The 20,704-nt window shown below is 38.4% G+C and overlaps 1 protein-coding gene across 7 annotated transcripts in view; it reads left to right on the forward strand.

The window, feature by feature from the left end:
- ADAMTSL3 (ADAMTS like 3) overlaps positions 1-20,704 on the forward strand; it is a 205,429-nt gene that overhangs the window by 44,643 nt on the left and 140,082 nt on the right. For all 7 annotated transcript variants that reach the window (XR_010475224.1, XM_021281229.2, XM_065075918.1 and 4 more), the window contains one exon: positions 12,980-13,099. Coding sequence is in view for 6 of the 7 variants with exons in the window: in XM_021281229.2 (XP_021136904.2) it covers positions 12,980-13,099 (120 nt within the window). In the remaining variant the exon portion in view is untranslated. The remainder of the gene's footprint in view (positions 1-12,979; positions 13,100-20,704) is intronic.

Consider the following 20,704-nt stretch of genomic DNA (forward strand, 5'->3'; position numbering starts at 1 on the left):
GCTCAGCTGTGTTTTTAACATTTCAGTAATTCCAGTTCATTCATAGGATTTATTTCACTCTTTCCAGCAGCAGATCCTGTGTTTATCTTCTCTCACCTCAGTAACAGCCCTTTCCCCTTCACCATATCAGTCCTCCAGCATTACTGTACACATCATGTAGAAGAACAAAAATGAGTCATTAAACTAATGACCATTAGTCTTAACAGTTGTCAGTGAATGGATGCCTGCAGTGCCTGTCATATGAGCTTTTAATTGCTCTGCCTTTTTACAGCTAAACCATAGTTATCTGGTAGTGGCTTATTAGTAAGTGTACATGTGAAATATTGTCAGTTAATGACAGCAGATGAATTGTGACCAGGAAGGACAATCTTCAGATTAATGGTAGATCCTCTTTCATACTCAGTGTCTTCTGGTTTATAGACTTTGCCTTTTTTGGGGGGTGTGTGTGTTCTTCTGTGTCTTTTTTTTTTTTCTACATTGTGTGTGTGTTGTTCAGTTATTGACCTTTTTCTTGTCAGCCTTTGCTTTGCTAATGCTGGACAGTGTGTCTGGCTCAATGCAACACACAGTTAAAACCTTGTCCTGCTTGAGATGCCTTCACTGGCAAGAAACGGAGTACACTTCGAGAACGAGCGTCCCCTGTCCCCCCAGAAAAAAAGTTAGGAGGAAATGAGAAAGTGGACCGATACAAATATTAAGACTTGTATCACTGGACTGAGGGAATAGTTAAGCTGACATTTAAATGAAGCTAAATGAAATACGTAACAGTGTAGATATATGCTTGGAGAAGTGAGTCGTAGTGTTTGAACAGTGAGCCTGGGTCAGGGAAAGCATTTCAGCAGCGGAAGATCAGGTAGGGAATGATCAAGATACTGGAAGTCAGTGACAACGATCTCAAAGTGGTAGATGGCAACAACAGAGATGCTGGTAAGACAAAGATCATCTCATAGGGAAAATGGCTTACTAGGAAGTACCACGCTTTACCTGGTGGTTGGTGTGTTGGTGTTCCTGACATCAGTAAAGCACAAAAAGCTTGAAAGCTCTTGAGTATTTGCAAAAAAGCATTTGAGACTTAGACTACGTGCTGTGAACAGTTTCTTTTGGGAATTTCTCTTTAAAATTGTGCTGAAACAGGTGTGCACACGTGGAGGGTGCTCGGCTGAAAGGCATTCACCTCCTGTGCCTTATTAATAGCCTTAAACCAACATTCCTGCAGCAGAGCCATGACCATTTAACTGCTTCCTTATTGTGAAAATGTGCCTGACCCAGTCAGTGTATTAGGCTCCTAGACCATAAACCCTGCAAAGGGATTTATTGCAATGGAGAAAGAAGAGTAGATGAAGAACTGGGTTAATATCACTGAAATTATCAGAACTGGTGGAAAACTAACAGTGGAAAAATCACGTTTCCCTCGCCATGTGTTAGACGCATTCGTGTGCTGAGCTGCTATAAATCATAAGGTAGCCTGAGAGTGAACATCTGGCTGTGGCATTCTCTCCAGTCTGATTTCTTTCAGGTGAGAAAGCATTCATCAGCTAGAGCTAACAGGGAGGAGAGGCATTTTAATTATTTACACTCTTATTCGGGGTGTTCTGTTAATGTAACTAGAATTTTGGGACACCCCCCAGCCTCTCTTTGAAGTTCTGTTGACAAGGTGGTAGCAGGTGCTCCCAGTGCTCCCCTGTAGAGCAGTGCTAGCCCAAACTCTTCTATTCCGTGGGACAGCAGTTCCAGGAGTCTGTTTATAAATATTTCGGTAATTTGTGGGTACTCTTAGGCCACCCCACAGCACCTTTCCCATCTTGTTTGAGGAAAAGGAAGAACATTATTTCTGACAATAAAGGACAGTGTAATATAGCACAGAAAAACCCCACAGGCCTATCCTGAGGACTAGATCAGAAACTAGGCAAATTTGGAGCAAAAATGTACAGAATTTTAGCAATGAAGGTAATTAAATTTGGAACTAATATATAAATTAGGTAATTCCCTTTTCCTTGATACACTTTAAACTGACTGAATCTTTTAGAAAATGATGCCACTTTAAAAAGAAGTTATGAACTTGCTGCAGAAATTTCCTCCCCCAATTCTGTGTCATGCAGGTAATATTAGTGCCTTTGGGACATTCAAGAGAAGTTGTGGCGCCACCGAGCTCAGTTCTCCTTTTACGTGAACAATTTCACTCTGTTAATCTGTACGTGCACAAGCCTTTACACAGCCTTATCTGTGTGTATTTATTCTTTGTGGAAGTCTCTGAAGTAGGTCAGCAAGCACTGCTGATCAATAAAGATTGTTCTTGCATCTTGTGTTATTTTAGTTGCGGGTATTTTAGTATAGCTGAATGACCTCTGCATGTGTGACATCAGTATATTCGTTTTTAGAGGGATATTTATATGCATATCCTACAGTAAACTGATTTGACACATCCCTGAAGAGGAATCTTGCCACCTTATTCTTTGTATTACTGGATTATACCTATTTATATGGTATTTACAGGACTACTTGAGGACTCTAATTCATTGAGAAGTTTTATGACGGTAGATGTTGATTATCAGAAACTTTCAGTCTCCCTAATCTGTCAGAGTTGCTCAGTTGTGTGCCCTTTTGGTTCTCCTACTTGAGTTTTGGGCTATTTGATCTTCAAAATAGTTGTACTAAAGACGTATTTTCTCACCGAAATTACTCCAGTTCTCGGAGACTGAGAGTTTGCCTGTTTCCAGGTCTGTTTCTGTTATGAGAATTTGTAGTCATTTACAGTAGCTGGCAATTCCATACACTTCATCTACCTGTTCAGTTTGTGACACCATGCTCTTGCTGATGACTACATTGGATAGACAGTATGTAGTGAGGAAAAATGTCTAGTGCTAGAGCAGACTTCTTTGGGGCTGAGCACTTGCTGATTTTCCCCTGCCACCTCAATCAGAAGCAGATGTAGAGACATTGAGGGCAGGGAGAAAGCTCCTGGTCATTAGCAATGAGAGGAATGGCAATGCCCTACAGTACAGGATGAAGAGTCACTGTTAAGCCTTCCCAACATGAAAAAAAATCTGTTTATAATCGAACTTTTAAACATCTTCAATTTCAAGATCTTTATTTATCTCTGAGGTATATAGTGGTTTAGGATTTGTTTTGACCCCCAAAATGCCGTGGTTTTAATATCACCCCATTGCCCCACACATTTCCCTCCTTTGTGTTTTCATTATGCAACAGGAATTCTCTTAAAAATCTGGATCTGCCACTAGCTCTAGCAGGTGTTTGGCTTCTGAGCACCAGAGTTTTTTTCCTTACACAGCTTATGGATGAGAATTTCACTGCCCTTGGGCACAATTTCAACTCAAGTATATGAAAAGCATGTTACTGTGTCAGTTCAAATTATATCACTATTAAAGAAAAAACTCAAAAGGAAATTAAATACAAATAATCACGCTAACATAATATAATATTAATAACATTAAAGTCATAATTTAAATTAAAAAGAATCAGGAAAATCTGAGTCAGGAGTCCCATGTCATTCTTAGCCAGACTCTCCTGAGACCAGCCATTGTAAAATGAGGATGATGACAAATTTGAGTCATATGAGATCTCTTGGTGAATAGTGCTATAATACTACAATATATAAGAACTAAGTGCTATTTTCTAACTCTGTGTAATATACTGTCTAGGAACTAAGTGTTGTGTAAAGTCTTGCATCCTACTTTCTTGCATCTGTTAGTGGCTAACAAATTGTTTTGCAGGACCCAACCATGTGTTATGGCCCATTTTGCTCACATATGTGAATTGCTCGCCACCTGCATCATCTCCCTTGGTGTGTTTAAGCTTGCACGTAGAAGGGTTGGGCAGATCTAGCTGAGGATGATGTTCTTAAATCCCAAATCCTGCGGTCCCGTCAGTGTGGCCATGTCACCGCAGCCAAATGAAAAGAAAGGGGCATTTTACAAGTGTGGTCCAGAATTGCTTATAAAACTGTGCCATGAAGTTTCACTTGCCCAAAATTTTTGCTTTGTTAGCTTTTAGGAGGCTTCCCATTTTGGTGTAACTCTTGGTTACCTGGGAACATTCACACCTTGTTTGTATCCTTTCTTCAGCATAACTAGAGCAATTACCCAGTCTGGATACTGGAGAAGGGCATGAGAAGGAGCTCATGTATTAGAAAAGGGCCCTTGCAAACCTATAGGATGCTATTTAAATATCTCTACTAAAATTTAGGCACCTGCAGCCCATAGCCTGCAACAGCCTCTCATTTATCTCATGTGGCACATCATCTTTTCTATTTGTTGTTGTTATCGAATAATCCCAAGGTCTATGTTAACGCATGGCCTGCCAAAGCTGCTGAGCTGTCCTGCTTGCCCTTCCACAGTAGAAGCTCCTACCACTCAATGAAAGAATCACACTATATCCTTTCTCATTTTCTTCTTTCTTTTACTCCTTAAATGACGTGAATCTTCATTCAGTGCATGTGTTGATTGATTTGGCTTTATAATTCCATTGCTTCTGACAGTGATCCTATATAGCCTTAAACTATGCTCCTTTCTTCCCTTTTGTAAATAAATCTGCTGTTCCTCAAATATTATTCTTCCAGTCTCCTCCAGTATGTTACTGAAGCTGCCATCATGTCCATAGATAAACAAGCAGGATTCCCTGTTTCCTGCAAATGAATCCATTCAGCCGTGAGCAGCTTCTCAGGTTAGCAAAAACCTTCTTTCACCTCATGGTGCTCGTGATAAAGGACGCTTTAACAAAACTTTAAAAAAAATATTATAGATTGTCCTGATTTCTTTGCTAAGGCTGTTGATGGTACTTTTGTAGCGTATTTTTTTTTCTACGGTGATCATAAAGAAGCTTTCAATGAATAAGAGAGAACATGTTCCAGTTATGCTGGAAGGACTTGATTTATGACAAGAATTTTACCAATTATGATGTTACTAAATGAAGAATAAAAAGAGGGATTTGTTTGGAATCGTGGAACATGTGGTGAAAGAAGGCATAAAACCCAAATCTTTTCAAAGACTTCAGTTACCTGTGTCCGTTTTGCTTGCAAGACTTTAAAAAGAGATATTAATGGAATAGTACTTTCTGTCTCACTTCCAGATTTTTTTTCTAACAAGATATTACTTCCCTTTCACTGTTTTAGGCACAGGGAAGTGTTCATCAAGAGGATTTAGTAAAACTTTCATATTGCTTTTACATTAGCTCGAAGTATTGTTGTGCCCATTCCCTCAAGGCTAAACTAAAGAATTAAGGAAATAATTGGGCGTTGCGTATTTTGAAAGCAGAATCTGATCTACAGTCACTAACCTCCTAACAATAATTGGAGATGAACTGCTCGGGGGTCATCCTGAGTGCTGTTTTTCACCTTGACGCTTGTTTGTGCAAAGCTAGAAAGCGCTGAGTATCTATTGTTATTCATGGTTCTAATAGTAAGTGCTATGTAACGAGGGATGCTGTCCTGCTGCAGGGGTATTTGGGCCCTGGTTCTGGCAAGATGTTGGTGGGAACTTTGCCATTGATATCACTGGGAGCAACTTCAGTCTGCTAGTGCAGCTCCTTTAAAAGCAAATCCTAGGCAATTCAACTCAATCCTTTGGAAAGAAGGCAAAGTCTGCCTAACGCAGAGTTTAGAAGCAGCTTCGTTGGAAGAAGAAAAACTCCAGAGTTCATATTTCTTCTGGAAATATGAAACAGAGTTGATATTTAAGCTGGATTTTGAAACTAAATGAGACGTTGGCTAAATACTACTGCAGCCTTTCAGTGAAAAGTTTAATCTTTTAGCCAGACCATAGCAAGAGAAAACATGAGTAGTTGTTGATAAATATCCAAAAGCTTAATCACTAGTATAAATTTTAGAAGGTACAGAAAAAAGATTTTCAAAATGTGTTGATCTCAGTCTGCAGCCCAAGATATGCCAAGGAAAATGTATTTGCATTTAATGAACAAAAATGTTGGTGGAAATGTTCTTTAGAAAACACTGAAAGATAGTATCTTATTTTAAAATCAAAATTGTCTTAGTTGTCCTTCTTGTGTTGCATTTGCTTTAAGATCTACAAACCTATGGCATGAAAAAAGGTTTAGATTGAGCACTATAGTGGTGATGATGTGATCTTAAGCACGTTCAAATCAGTGAGCTGACTCCTAGTACTTGCGTGGGCACAGGATGGGCTTGGTCTGAGCAGCACAGGTGATGGAGGCAGTTGCGTTCTTGCAGTTGGGAACATGATTGTACTTAATAGTTTGTACTTAAATAGTTTTCAATAGTAGACACTACTTAAGCAATAGCTGAACTTTGAGTTTTTAAGTGCTTGATGGCAGCATTTGACTGTGTCATAAATTGGTGTTTTTTGCAAAATACTTATGAATTGTCTTTCATATTTTATCTATGTATCTTTAAGTTACAAGCAGGTTTTCCCAAGCTTGTTTTATTTCTACATGTTCTAAATAGGTGTAGAATGAGAGGAAAAATCATTAGATTTGGGTTTAAATCAGACAGGTCTGAAGTCTGCCTTTAATACAGAGCATGCACCATGGAAAACTGACCCTTGACTCACACGCTTCAGTTCTGTCCCTGCAAGAAGTTTTGGTTCAGTCTTTCAGGTTGTCTCGTCACCTAACTTGTGGCTTCTCTGATGAAATCTGATAGTCAGGTTCAGTGTTTCAGGTTCTTTAATGAAGAAATGTTTGCCTTTCATCAGTTCAGCTGTGTCATCTTTTTTTAAGAAGAAATGACATTTATAGTTTAATTCTGGTTTGAAATGTTGGCTTCATAGTTTAATATTAATAATTAAAGAATTAGCCCGCTCTCCAGAAATGCTGAGCTGCTGGCTGCTTCTGTGGAAACTCAGTTCACTTGCAGGAACTTTAAATGTTTGCAAGTGCCCAGCATTAAGAAGTTGTTTTTGTAAATGTTGGCTATGACAGAAGCTAATCTGGGTCTTACTAGATATTTAATCAGGGTTGCTTACTCTGGACATGTCTGAAGTTCTGAACTGTTAATGTGAGTTTGTTTATCTGCTAACACATTTTGTCTTGCGATGACGCTGGAGTGCTGTGCTCGGTCAACATTGTTGTACTGGAGTCCTTGAAAATCCATTCAACTGAACAGCTACTTAGCTGGCGTATGACCTCCCTGGGGCTTAAATCACGTGCTACAACAGCTTAGCAGACATATTTAAATTAAATTGGAAGACACACAATTTGGTATATGATTGGACTTGCCATGCATAGTAATCATAGTATTTACAAGGCATTAAGAATGCAGATAGTTTTTATCACTTTATTTGCTTTTCCCATCTTTTTCCCTAAAACAGTGATTTTTTTGGAAACTAAGACACTCAAGACCAAACCAAATTTTCCCCTTCCAACAGGAACTAATAAAAGACCCACAAACCTCTGGGAAGAAAACTGCCTCCACTGTGCTGGTCATTATTTTAATAGAATTAATTTACTTTGGGCAGGATGGTGCAGTTGTGTGTAGCTATAAAGCCTTAGGTGACTGGACCTTTATCTTTCATCTGTTTCACTTTTTGAAAACATGATATTGAAGCAGTTTCAGGAGGAGTTGTGGTATTTTGTCATCTTTGGCATTTGAAGTAGATAATGTTGAAGCTTTCATTTTCTTTATTGCACAAACCAGTTTGTTCTCAGTATGCTCCCAATTTCAGCATGCACGCAGGATTGGGGGATGACTGATTTTAAGTCTAGGTAACGCTGATTTGCATTAAGCGTACATAAGAGCACAGTTCTTGTTCTTCTCTTAATGTGGTTCTTGCTGCCAAGAAACTCTAAAATTAAAAATTCCTTTGTACCGGAAAGATTAGTGGTTTATTTCTAATTATGTTCAAGCCATTTCTCTGAGACATTCCATCTCTGTTTTCTCATCTTCTTGACCTTCACAACTCAGACGTAGCAGAAAGCTTCACTTTCTAAAGCTGCTACTGTTTATATATAAATATGGAACAATTACTTTCCAGTCTCCTGGTGGTTATAATTAAATACAATAGTAGCATATTATTATGAGGTTCAGTTGAATTTGTCATAGCCTTTGTATCAAATGATCCCTGAGAACTGTAGACTAAACTACATTTTTTAATTTCTCTGAAATTACAATAACAGTTTAAATCCTTGGGTGAAATTCTTAATCTGATCCTTGGAAGGAATGAGCAATGAGTAATATTTGTAATTTTTAGTCATAAACTACATTTTAACAGTTGCTCTGATCTGATGATCACAAGTGGATGGCAATAGTTAATATGAATGCTGGGTATCAAGGAGAAAGAGCAGCTGAAGTGGTTTGCATCGCACAGTGGTTTCAGAGCATGCTAATGGGATTCCTTTTGGGTCAAACTGTGCCAGAAGATGTGCCCCAGCAGCACACCTACTGTTATTCAATCACTAAGAGACATTCGATCCGTAGGATTTACTAGACCTAGTTTAAAATAAGCCCTTCTCCTTCAAATGTGCTTTGTGTGGGCATTTGGTCCTGCACATACTTTTATCTGCAGATTCAGTCCTACTTGGCCGTGCTACTTGCTAATGTCAGCATTGGCTGGGAAGCACTCGGTAATCTTCCCTCTTACTTCCAGTAATAAAATAAAATGTAAAATCCCCAAATCCAGTAACTTCAACTTGGGCAGATGCTTCTAGTCAGAGTAGTATGCGGAGCAATGAAATTGGGCAGCAGTAAAAATGATAACATACAAGTCACAGGGGGAGATTGAAAAACCAGAGGCTTGGGTATAAGCCATTCATTTTGTTGGAAGAGTAATTTAGTCTTAAAGCACTCAGGTGGGGAGTGATGAGTGAGGAAGCAGTCACAACCTCTCAATAAGAATGGTGCCATTTTGCACTTCTCAGAACCTACCTGCATTAGATATTTTTCAGGATACTGCTCCTTCATCTCCTTCATCACACATAGAATGATTTCTGACTAATAAATTACATGTTCTGATTAACAGCTATCTAGAAAGATTTTAAACCACCAATCTGTTTCCAACTGTTACATTTTCTTCTTTTTCAGTACCATAGTACACACTTCCCTGCTACCTGATATATTAATTTCAATCAATTTTACGCAGTGATTATTATATCTGGTTTGGCTACATTATCACCTTCTACTGTCTTCATATAATAAAAGGTAATAAAAGCTATTTTAAAATGCCTGTTCTCAATCTTAAGTATACTTGTAATTTGACACGTTTAACTTAACGTTATTAACATTAAACTGGCCATTAAACAGATTTAAAACACTAGCATGAAGTATAGTTGTTTTCTGAAACGTTCACTTGCTGTCTTTAGTTTAAAACATGAATTTATATTGGCTTAGCCAAGTCATTCAGAGATGATCCCAAATATGCTATAAACCCACAGACTGTTGAAATTTGAATTAGGTTTAGGCAAAAGTACCCATAGAAGTGTAAAAGCCTCACAAGGAACATTGGTAGATTCCTCAGTGGGGAATAAAGTAGACTAAGTGGAAACAGTACGTTTTGTGTTCAGTGCAATGTGTGAATGGAAGTGCATTGGACACATGTAGCTTGTTGGAAGGTACCTATATCTAGAGCAGAAAAAATGCTTTTCTGCTACTTTGAGTTGATATAAAAGAGTTCTTTGAGAATTTGGAACTTTAGTGGTTTTTAATGAACCTCTGGGTTTGGGTTGTTTATCAGCTGTAATTACTTGGTTTCAATGCCAGCTCACTGTGACAACTGCTATGGTGTTCTTGGTAGATTTTTATTGTTAATTAAATACTTTGCTGCATTATTCCTTACTTTAGTTATACTGGGTAGGTAGCAGTACCTATTGCTGAAGTTAGGAGATCAGTTTCCTCTGGAACCTCCTGTGTAACCTTATGAAGCATTAATCTTTTACATTGATTTTTTTTCATGCTTAGAAGCCAGATTTTGCTTGCCTGAATCTAGCAAGCATTCTTCTGCTTCTCCAGTGGCTGACCGTTCGTTAGCTTTTGTTACAAAAATTGAATGTGTGTGAGAAGCCCTTGCTTTTCCAGTCATATTTATTAAACTGCTATTTCAGCTTCATATGTTGGTGTCTTTCATATTCAAAGCATAATGCTGATGAATGTGCAAAGACCTGTTATTTTAAATGTTTAGCTTACAAAGATGAGAAACACAAGCAAGTGAATTGCTACATATCCTACTGACAAATTTGTTTATGGGAAAGTAAGCAGCGGTATTATACGCATGTTTATCTAACAAGTGTGGTGGGATAATTTGAATTGTCTTCTGTCTGTGAATTAGGCGTCTCTTTTGAAAATATTATGAACTGCTAGCACTTAATGCTATCATTTTCCAAAGTATTTTACAAATATAAACTACACCATTAATATGGGTCCACTGGTGTTCTCATTGTGTTTTAAAGCTGGGGAAACTGAGGTAGAGATGTTAAGTACTGTAACCCAAGACACTCGAGCTTTAGAAGGCATATCTCTTATCCAAGAGTCCTGTGCTGAAATCATAGATTACATCATTGCCATATTCCCTCACCTGGGATCTATTGATGGCCCATTGAAACCAGTGGGGAAAAGTGCCAGATTTTGTCAGCCAGTTTCGTGTCTGGGTTATACTTAACGTGTCAGGGCTTGTGTCTGCTTGAGCCAGCTTGGATTCAGCATCAGGCATAGCTGTGGACCTCTCTTGGTTGCTTTATGGGGAAACTATTGTTATCAAATGTAGATTAATTCTCCATATTTTATGATTTAGTTCTGCATAAATACAGTTGGCTAAAGTGTACAAGTGGAGACTGCTGCAATAATAGGCTTTATAGAAATGCCGTGATAATATGATGTGAACATGAATTACTCTTATGCAGGCTTGATGAAAAAAATCCTCTTTAAAATCAGATTCAGTCTTGCATGCTAAAATATGACCTTTTACCCTAGTCTAGACATGTCCTTTGCAAGCTATTTCTGGTTTATACGATTGTTTGATTTAAAACAAGTATGTTAATTTAATGCTGTCATGAATGATGGGGTTTATAGTGTGAGAAGCTGACAGATTCTTCTTTGCAGAAGAGAGTAAGCAAAGCAATGTAAGCTTCTCCAGCCCCATACTGTGAATGACATCTCATCTGCTTTTTATGAGATGAGTGGTGAGCTTCAGAAAGTGAACTCACTGCAAGAGAGAAACTGTAGAAGCTCTTGCCTTCCTTTTCCACCACAAACTTGTTGAATTTTGTGGATTACTTTTGAAATCTCTAGCACTGAAGTTACATACCTATATTTGGTACAGTCTCAGCCAACAGTCTGGAAACTGGTCCATGGCAACAGCTAGCTTTCGTGTAAAATTACTGTGTATGTCAAAATGTAACAAATAGTTCAATTAAACCCCATTTATGAAGTTGGCTCATTGGGAAATGTCCAGCAGTAGGCTGTGTATTTCAGGCCTTGTTTTCTTCACTGAAAGGCTTCAGCCTCTTGGAAGGTAATTTTCATCTCTTTCCCGTTTCCACTCTCCCCTACCACAGCTGGACTCAATATTCTGAGTTTGAGAGATGAATACTTATTTTCTCTAGTATGCAAACCAATTAACTTCTCAGGTAGAGTTACAATGTGGTAAGAATAAGGACGTGTATGTGCAGTATATTTGCTATGTATCTGGGATGCTTTAGACCCACAACACAATGACAGGGTATTCAACCAGCACAGAATCACAGCATGGTTAGGGTTCAAAGTGACCTCTGGAGGTCATGTAGTCCAACCCCTCTGCTAAAGCAGGTTCACCCAGAGCAGATCGCACAGGAAGGTGTCCAGGCGGGTTTGAATGTCTCCTGAGAAGGAGACTCCATAACTTCTCTGGGCAGCCTGGTCCAGGCTCTGGCACAAAGTAAAGACATTTTTCCTCATGTTTAGATGGAACCTACTGTGCTGCAGTCTGTGCCCACTGTCCCTCATCCTATTGTTGGGCAGCACTGAAAGGAGTCTGGTCCCATCCTCTTGACATTGCTCCCTTCAGATATTTGTAAACGTTGATAAGATCCTCTCTTAGCATTTTCTTCTCCAGAGTGAACAGACCCAGCTCTCCCACTCTTTCCTCATAAGATACTCTAGGCCCCTAATAACATATCTAGTGTATCTCAGGTATGTTATGGTTGCTGAACACGCATCGGTCAGTTGAACGAAAGCCATTTGTTTGATAAGGGCCCAGATGTCAGATAGCCCAGTTAGAGGTACTGACCGACTGACAGAATTAGCTCCTCTGTAGCTTGAAATGGGCCCTTTTTCCTCTCTGAGTCTTGTTCTCAAATGCTCTTTACCAATTCTGAATAGCGCACAGAACTAACATGGACCATTGCCTGGTGCTTACTTCAGTCATTCCCTGCTATCTTCTGATGTCTTTGCAGTAATATCTTCCTGCAGGATAGGAAAATAATTCTCACTCTGTCATGGTCTCATGGGTTACCCTACTTTAAGGAGGCTGGACTAGATGCGCTCTCAAGATGTCTTCCAAGCTGAATTATTCTAGGATTCTATGTCTTTGTATCTTCCTGTAAGAATATATACTCTCTGTCTCTCTCTCCATATCTATCTATCTACCTATCTATATATTTGCTATCTATACTATATACTGTATTTAACCAAAAACCTGTTATCTGTAGCAGCCAGTAACTGACTAGTGAAGTGTGTAAGGAAGAAGTATAGCTTAATGTTGCTTTTACAGTGTGTTTTTCACAACATCTTTCAGCAGTGATGGTTCATAAGCCAGAGATTGTATCTTTTTGCTTAATAGATAATTCAGATGATTCTACTATTGAGGCATCATAATTGGTTTTGGACCCTGTAAGCATTTGGCATATCCTCATCACAGACCTCTGTACCAAAGTATCCACCCAGAAATACTGTGCTTGAAAGTGTATCACTTTTTTTTTCCCCAGAAGTTCATGTCTAGTCTTTGTAATTATATGCAGGGAGTTTGTTGAAATTTTGACTTGTGTTTGTAGTCGTTGCAATGTGACCTTTCTGAATCTCTTACAGACGAGAGCAGAGCAATCCCAAGGTGCATACTTCTTGCCTGAGTTTGCACTCTCTCCACAGGGGAGTTTTCTTGAGGATACCACGGGGGAACAATTCCTCACTTACCGTTACGATGACCAGGTCAGTATGCCATACATGAAAGATATAGGTTACCGTCAAACAAAAGTGTGTGTTACCTTTTGAAGCCACATCAGATTCGTAGCAGATTGAATGATAGCACACTATACAAAATGAAAATTAAGGCACTTAATTGTAGAACTAATAGATCACAACCACTTACAGAAAATACTTATGAGATGTAGTGGAGATGAAAGCAACCGTGTTTTAGTGATTTGTTAATAGATGTTTATAGTTCTGTAGAACGTGTAGAATTAGATGTGGTTGTGCTTTCTGTCAATTAATTGACCTATCCTAAATTGTTTTATTTCATGGATAAATCAGTATATGGCAGATCTTGCATCTCCCAGCTTGTGAAAATCAGCACATTTTATTAGTTCATGAAGTTTTCAAAAGGGGAGGTTGAGTGAATTATAAAGAAACAAATGCAAAGTGTAATAATGGATGAAGCAGAGTGTTTAGAAAGCAACAAATTATGTGTTTAAAGTTAAAGATCTTTAATGCTTTCTCCAGACCATAGAAACATTGTGTTCAACATGGAATATAGATATAAATGTAAAGAAAGCAACATGAAAGAAATGCTGTTAATCTTGGCAAAAGATCTGAAGTATATCTAGGAAATGTGTGGCATGCTGTGGAAATTTACTCATAACACAATGTGTTCCAGAAGTCAGTTGAACTTCACATCAAAACTGTCTGAATTACATTCATAGACACTTACAGTACGTTTCTTAATGGAAGGTGAGGGAATTTGTTAGGAAATATTCCCTGTGAAAGAGAGAGAAGAGCCAAACTTGCCCTGCATTCACAAGGTATGCTTCTCTCAAGGGGTTGGCAACTTTATTTTGAAAGGTCATCTCCTTGTAGGAGCTGAGGAAACAGTTTTCTCATTGGGGCTCTAAAGAGAGAAGAGAACTGAGATGAGTTTATTGAAGCTTTAGACTGAGTATCTTTTTAGGATGAGAAAAGGAAGCAGAAAAGATACAACAGGAATTCTGCTGAGCTACTGTAAGTAATTTGAATTTAGTTTAAATATGTCTCTAATAATTCATACTTTTGCTATGCTAGAATCTTGATTATCAACAAAAAAGGTACTTAGATAAAATGCCCCCTGGACCAAACACCTGGGAAAGCAATAACTTACAGGACAGTCAAATGCAGCTGCAACTCAGGCTGCATTTACTGTTGGTAGCTGAAAAACCCCGTAAAGGTTACTCACTTAGATCAAAATAGCTTCCATTAAATGGAGAACACTTTAGAGGAGAGAAATATAACAGAGGGATAGTCTGAGTTGCTAAATACACTGTTTGGACTATGTGAATGGCATAGCTCATTAAAACAAACAAACAAAGCCAAACACAAACCCCCAAAACAAACAATCCCACCCACAAAACCACATAAAAATTAATTCCCCACCCCCTCCAAACCCTCAAATACCAACTCAGATATACACAGAAGCCAGTTCCAAGCTCAATTCTATTTGATGAAAATTTTTCCATTAATTCCATTGGGATCTGAATTGCATCTGGGATATAGTCAGCTTCTGTTCTTTTACAAATGCTATTCAGTTTTGAAATCTGCTATTCTCAGACATTTAGTGAGTACTATGCAATTACATTTGGATTCTTAGAACTCAAAATGGTGCTAAAACATCAGAATGTTGAAAACAAAAGCAACCATATCAGTAGTAGTTTCTTTTGAAAGGAAATGTAGTCGCTAAGTGTTATTAAAAAATATAAATACATGAAATGCAGATGGGAATTGATCTATGTCTCTAATTTACCTTCCTGTGATTAAACCAAGAATTCTTTAGTAAAAAGAAGTATTATTCTCCTTAACTTTCTAGGACATCAATGGAAGTATTGTAATAATGTACAGTTATAATTTATTTATATTTTTGCTGAAATGTTCATACAAAACTCAATTTTATCATGTGGTCAAACTGAGCCAAAAAACTTGAATTTTTCTTGTTTTCTGTGTTTCTACTCTTTCATATGACTTTTACTCTATGAATGAAAAGAATTCTTAAACCAGAGGGTGCAAGTCCCTCATCAGATAATTTTTTGAATTTTTGTGAGCTGGTATGGATAGGCTTGATATGTGGTAGTTGTGATAAGGATGCAGATGATTAAAAAGAGTCAAATGTGTGTTTAAATTACCTAATATATCCAACAGGGAAATGGAATCAATACAAAAAGGTTGCTGTATAATAAACAAGTGCCATAGGATCATCCCACTTTAATTCAGTTTCAGCTGTTCACAGTGGGGCTGGATAGAAAGTAAAGGGGTGCTGGCCTGGGGAAAATATCTTCCTTCATTTTCCCGGAATACCAGAATTGTCCTGTGGGCATCTCCACATAGTCTTGATGTTCCTGTGTATCCTAAGTACATAGCTGAAAATTGGAAAAGTGAAATGACCTTGTGCATTTGACCCCAACAAAATAAGAGATCAGTATTACCCACCTATTGTGAAGGTCCTACCTCCATCTGTAAGGGCTACGTTTTAATGGTTGGACTCGATGACCCTGAGGTCTCTTCCAACTGAAATGATGCTGTGATTCTGTGTATTGATGGAAGGGAGCAGAATAGAGGAGCGGATGAGAGGCTTTTGAGACAGTGGTACAGGGGTGGGAGAAGAGGGTGGCTCACGGCTGCTGTTCTTTTGGCTGCTCAACATGATGCTGAGACCCTTTCAGGCAAAGGGATCCTTCTGCACCTTCCCAGCTGTGCCCTTCCCCCATTGCACTGTTCCTCGCATCCAGGCCAATAAAATTTTCAGTTTGTTGGGATAGATGGATATTATTTTTATATAGCAGCATCATTACCGTCATGATCCAAGATTAGCTTCCTTACAGCCTCCAAACACAGGAATGTTTCAAAGGGGTTTTCTTTGGCTGTTGTGTATGATATTTTTCAAGCAGGGAGCCAGTTTAATCAGGATCATTCATTCCTTTGTTAGTAAGTAATCTCAGTAAAATAGAACTAGCTGTTACTTAAATATTCAAAAGTATTTGCTATCTGAAAAAGACAAACTTAAAGTTTGAAATGGAAGATGAGTAAATATTAATGGGAACACACTGTACTCTGTTCTAGCCCAGCAAAATTACATACGGATTTTTGTTGTACATGCAAGACAGTACATTTTGTTCTGGTTTAATCTGGCAGGACCGTGCTCTCATTTTTGTACAGGATTGCACTAACCCCCTTTGCATATTCAGTTGCTATGTGTATGTTTAAGAATTACATGCAGATGAAATTCTTTGGCTAGATATTTTCAAAATTCATATATATATATATATATATATATATATATGCACACACATTTTTACCCCGTCTATGACTATAGAGCAAAATGCCTTACATGCCCTGATTAAATACTGCCACCTTTATTTGCAGAGGTGACATCTGGACAGAATGGTACATCATAGTTTTGACACATTTACTGCTGTATCTTCAGGGAAAAAGAAAAACAGTGATTCAAAACAAATACTTTAGAGGGCTTCCATAGAGCAGAAACACAGAGATGTTTACATTGAGCATTTTCTTATAGCTCCTGCATTGTCCAGCAAGCTATGTCTTGCATCAGTGCATTGCATACTGCATTTCTAAAATTCTACTGAGTCAATGTAATTTAAATCTAACTTAGTACCAAATAGATTTTGATGTGTAGCCAAAGACTTCATCTGCCATTAGAAATTTGAGACTGACACAAAAATGCCCCTCCACTATCTTTCTTGAATGAGTTTAAAAATAAATGTATAAGTAACAGCCCTTTCCCCAACTTTGAGATATGAGTTGAACCTTGCCATAAGTAATAATTTCCTAATTTTCTTTCTGATTTCTTTTGGCTTTTCACCTTTTAATCTACTACAAGGAATTTGCTTTTTTTTTCTTTTCCAGAATGCTAGTAGTGCTGGAACGCTTTCTTGCAGAAATAAAATGTTCTTGTTTTCTGACACTTAAGGTATTGCTTCCAAGTATTAAAACCATTCCATATGACGGACCACCAACAAGCAGAGCAGTGCAAACTTGGTTGGGCTGGATGTTTGAAGTACCTTTCCACTTCAACTGGCTGTCGGGAAGAAACAGCTCTGGGGGTGGGGGGAAAGAAAAGAAAAATCAAAAGAGGTTGTTATTTTTTAAGTGAGAAAACCTTTGCTTGACTGGTCAGCTTTCTAGCTGACCTTGTTCCTTCCAACTTTTGTGGTGTTTACCAATTTGAACTCATAACAAGGAAGTCCTGATTCTGGAATTAGACATATGGCACTAAGTATCCGATCTTGGCAAAGAAGTATAGTGTTTCTAAACAATTTTTTTGAAGTGCGGTCAGGAAGAGTGGTAAATATTGGCATCTTAAAACCTCCCAGCAAACAACTTAGATAATGAAAATCTGAATTTTCAGGCTTGTGAATGTTTAGCTATGTGAGGTAAGGTAGTAACCAGTGAGTCTGTTTTCAAGTAGATGTGCAAGTTGTAACACAGCAACTGAGGCTGGTGCAGTTCTCTTAATAACCAGCATTTCTTTGGGTTTGCTAGAGAAGTTTGCTATGATGTGCGGGTGGAACTGCCCCTGGGTCACAACTGGTGAGTACCAGCTGCTGCTCCTTGTCTGAGCCCCGTGGTTCCATTGCCAGCTAGTTCACATGTACATCGCCAGCGAAATGGAGCTAGAAACTTTTGGGCTTGGAGATGAGTCATGTAAGGCACAAATTTATTTCACATTAACACATCAGTGAAGACAAGCTCTAATCCTGAGATGGGAGGGAGTTTTCCAGTTAGCAGCATGCCTGCTACCCCAGTACCTAAAGCTCAAACACTCTCCTTTTGAGAGGAAGCCAGGCACGTGTGTTATCCTGTGACATGACATTTTTGTCGATATCCTGAAGACGCATTCAGAACCATTAAAAAAGACATAACATTATGTTTTTGTGGAAATTTAACTGAAGGTGATATTAGGTGCTCCCTAAGATTTTCAACTCTTCTATTCCTTTTTTTTTAAATTTCTTTTGATACCTTTATTTTTTGTTCACAGGTTTAATTTGTGTCCCTTTTAAAGGTTTTGTTGTTGGTTTTTTTCTGAATGTAGATTATGAGTGAAATATGTTTCTGATTTGGAGTTGGGGGAAAGGAGGCAAGGATTAAGAGCAATGAAAACCCTTTACAATTTCTGGCAGACCTGCTCTAACAGAGACTGGTACTGAATAAATCAGGCATGATCCTATTCTAATACTTTTGTTTAGGCTAATTGCTTGCTGAAAATGTGTGACTAGCATATGTACAACTAATTACATCATTAGTGATATATTCTTGTGCGAAATAGATTGCTTAGTGAACTGAAAACTGTTTTAACATACTTTAGTTTATTGGCAAATTCAATGAGGAACTGGCACATTTTAAAGCAACAACCAATATTTTAAACTCAGGGTTTTGTTGTTCAGAGAAAACAGTGGAGATGCTGTGTACAGTACATTTTTCTATGGGCACTACAAACTACAGGTTTTCCTATTCTGTAACGCTGCAGTAGTCCCAACCCTGCCAAAGGTCTCTGTGTGTAAATCACACTTACAGAAGCCAGTAGGTCTTCACCTCATGCAGGATAAGTGTGTTCACAGGGCATCTGTAATAATACAATTTCTGCAGAAAACACGTTTTATATCATTTCTGTTCGGATCAAATACCCGCTACGAGGCTGTAATCCTATTCCACTGATTTCTGTGGTAAAACGTGCTGGCCTGGGTCCCCAGTCCTTCTGTGGCTGTGACAGCACTGGCCTCAGCTGCTGGCAGAGGATTCCCAGGTAGCAGAAGCAGCCCCTCATTTGCAAGGTTCTCCCCCAAAATGACTTCCCAAGGAAGAAAGGAGAATGGATGTAAACCTTCAGGTGCTTGTTATTGCTTCCCCCTGGGTGCTGGACAGATACCGGGGTTGCTCTAACGGGTGACAGAGGGCTCCGCAGGGATCCATTAAGCTTTGCTATATGCCTCTGCTAGTGCCAGCAGCTTGGCTGCAGACCACTGGCTTGGGGAGAAAAGATTCAGATCAGAGGAAATACCTATTTCCTAGTTCCTACCTATTTGTAGGAAGTGAGTGAAAAATAACGAGTACCTCTTCTACTAATGGAAAATAGAACTTAATTGTTAAAACGTGTTACTTTTTGATATACTCGTTTTCTTCCTTATTTTTTTTTTTCTTGGCCATGTCTTTGGGGCCACAATGGCATGTTTATTCAGTTTGAGGTGGGTATATATCAAAAGAAAAGGCTATAAAATGAAAGTGCCTTGTTTTTATAATTTCTCTATCGTGCACATTTTTCATAAAGAATCGAAACTCCAACTCACATTCGGTGTATCATGTTCTGATGTTGTCAATTCAGAGTTTTCCAAAATTCATTTTTCAGTTCCTAGCAATAGATTTAAGGTCTTTATTCCTCTTCCTTTCCCACCCCTGCCAGAGGCAGACAGAAGGATGCGCACTTGGGCAAATATTCCAGTGTAAAGTCTTTAACTCAGTTCTGCTACTTTGAACTGGTAGCAAGACACATGGTGAAATGAATTAACAACATACAGACCGTAATGTGAATTTAACTCCGACCTCCTGGTAACCCCAGTGCACTCCCAGCGGTTGGCACATGTACTTATCCAAGAATTTTGACATTGATAAAGGCTCAGCTTCAGACTTCTAAATTAGGACCTAAAGGTCTGGAGGTAGCAGAAATGATCCCATGCTTACACAAGTCTGACGCACCACTGCTATCATCTATCAAGAAGAGTTAATTGAGATATTGTAAAGAAGTGTTTCTAAATCAAAATACGTCTTTCAAATACTATAGGAAACACCATGCTTGGAACTGAAAAGTCATTCTTCAGATCGTGCGTGGAAGAGATGATGTTTTAAGCAGATAAAACCCAATGGTGGGTTAATTTTGTCTACTCAATGAAACTATGTTTTAGAACTTCATTTTTTCACTGGTCTCAGCCAAGATCAGAACAAATTGTATTTAGTTCTTCAATAACATAGGCAGATTTGTAGAGCTTCTCAGGCTGTTCAGAACTCCTGTTTAGTTTTGCGAAAATGAGAAGATAAGGTTGTATTGCTGAATTTTTCATGAAGGATGAATGTGATGGATTGGATTTTTTGTTCTGTGCTGCCCATGCCACAGGTAACATTAAAAGACCTTTGAGAGTTTATAGTAGCTTCTTTCTCTTAACATGGAAAGCCTTAGTGCAACAATAAAAGAAACTTCAGCTTATACTGGCTCTGAAATAAGGCTGAGTAAAACGCTTGCTTGATAAAATGAATCATTCTGTGTACGGTGTTTCTGAAATCATTCTATTATTTTGCAAAGTGGTGGGTAATTTAAGTAGAATTTCCATTGTCAAGCATGTGGATAAAATCTCTCACATACTTGAGAATTGTCATTTCAGGCCTGTCCAGCATGGAAACCAGATCGATAAGTACAGGTTGGATGTCACAGTGACCTTTGTAGTGGAGATATTTTTGAACCTAAACTTCTTCCAATTCATTTGCCACTAATGTGGAAGATACAGTGAAAAACCTTATTTTAAAAATCCCTATATCTTGGCTTTTTCTTCTAGAAATAGTTAAAAT

This window comes from Columba livia, chromosome 11 (assembly GCF_036013475.1).
Source record: "Columba livia isolate bColLiv1 breed racing homer chromosome 11, bColLiv1.pat.W.v2, whole genome shotgun sequence".
Taxonomy (NCBI): domain Eukaryota; kingdom Metazoa; phylum Chordata; class Aves; order Columbiformes; family Columbidae; genus Columba; species Columba livia.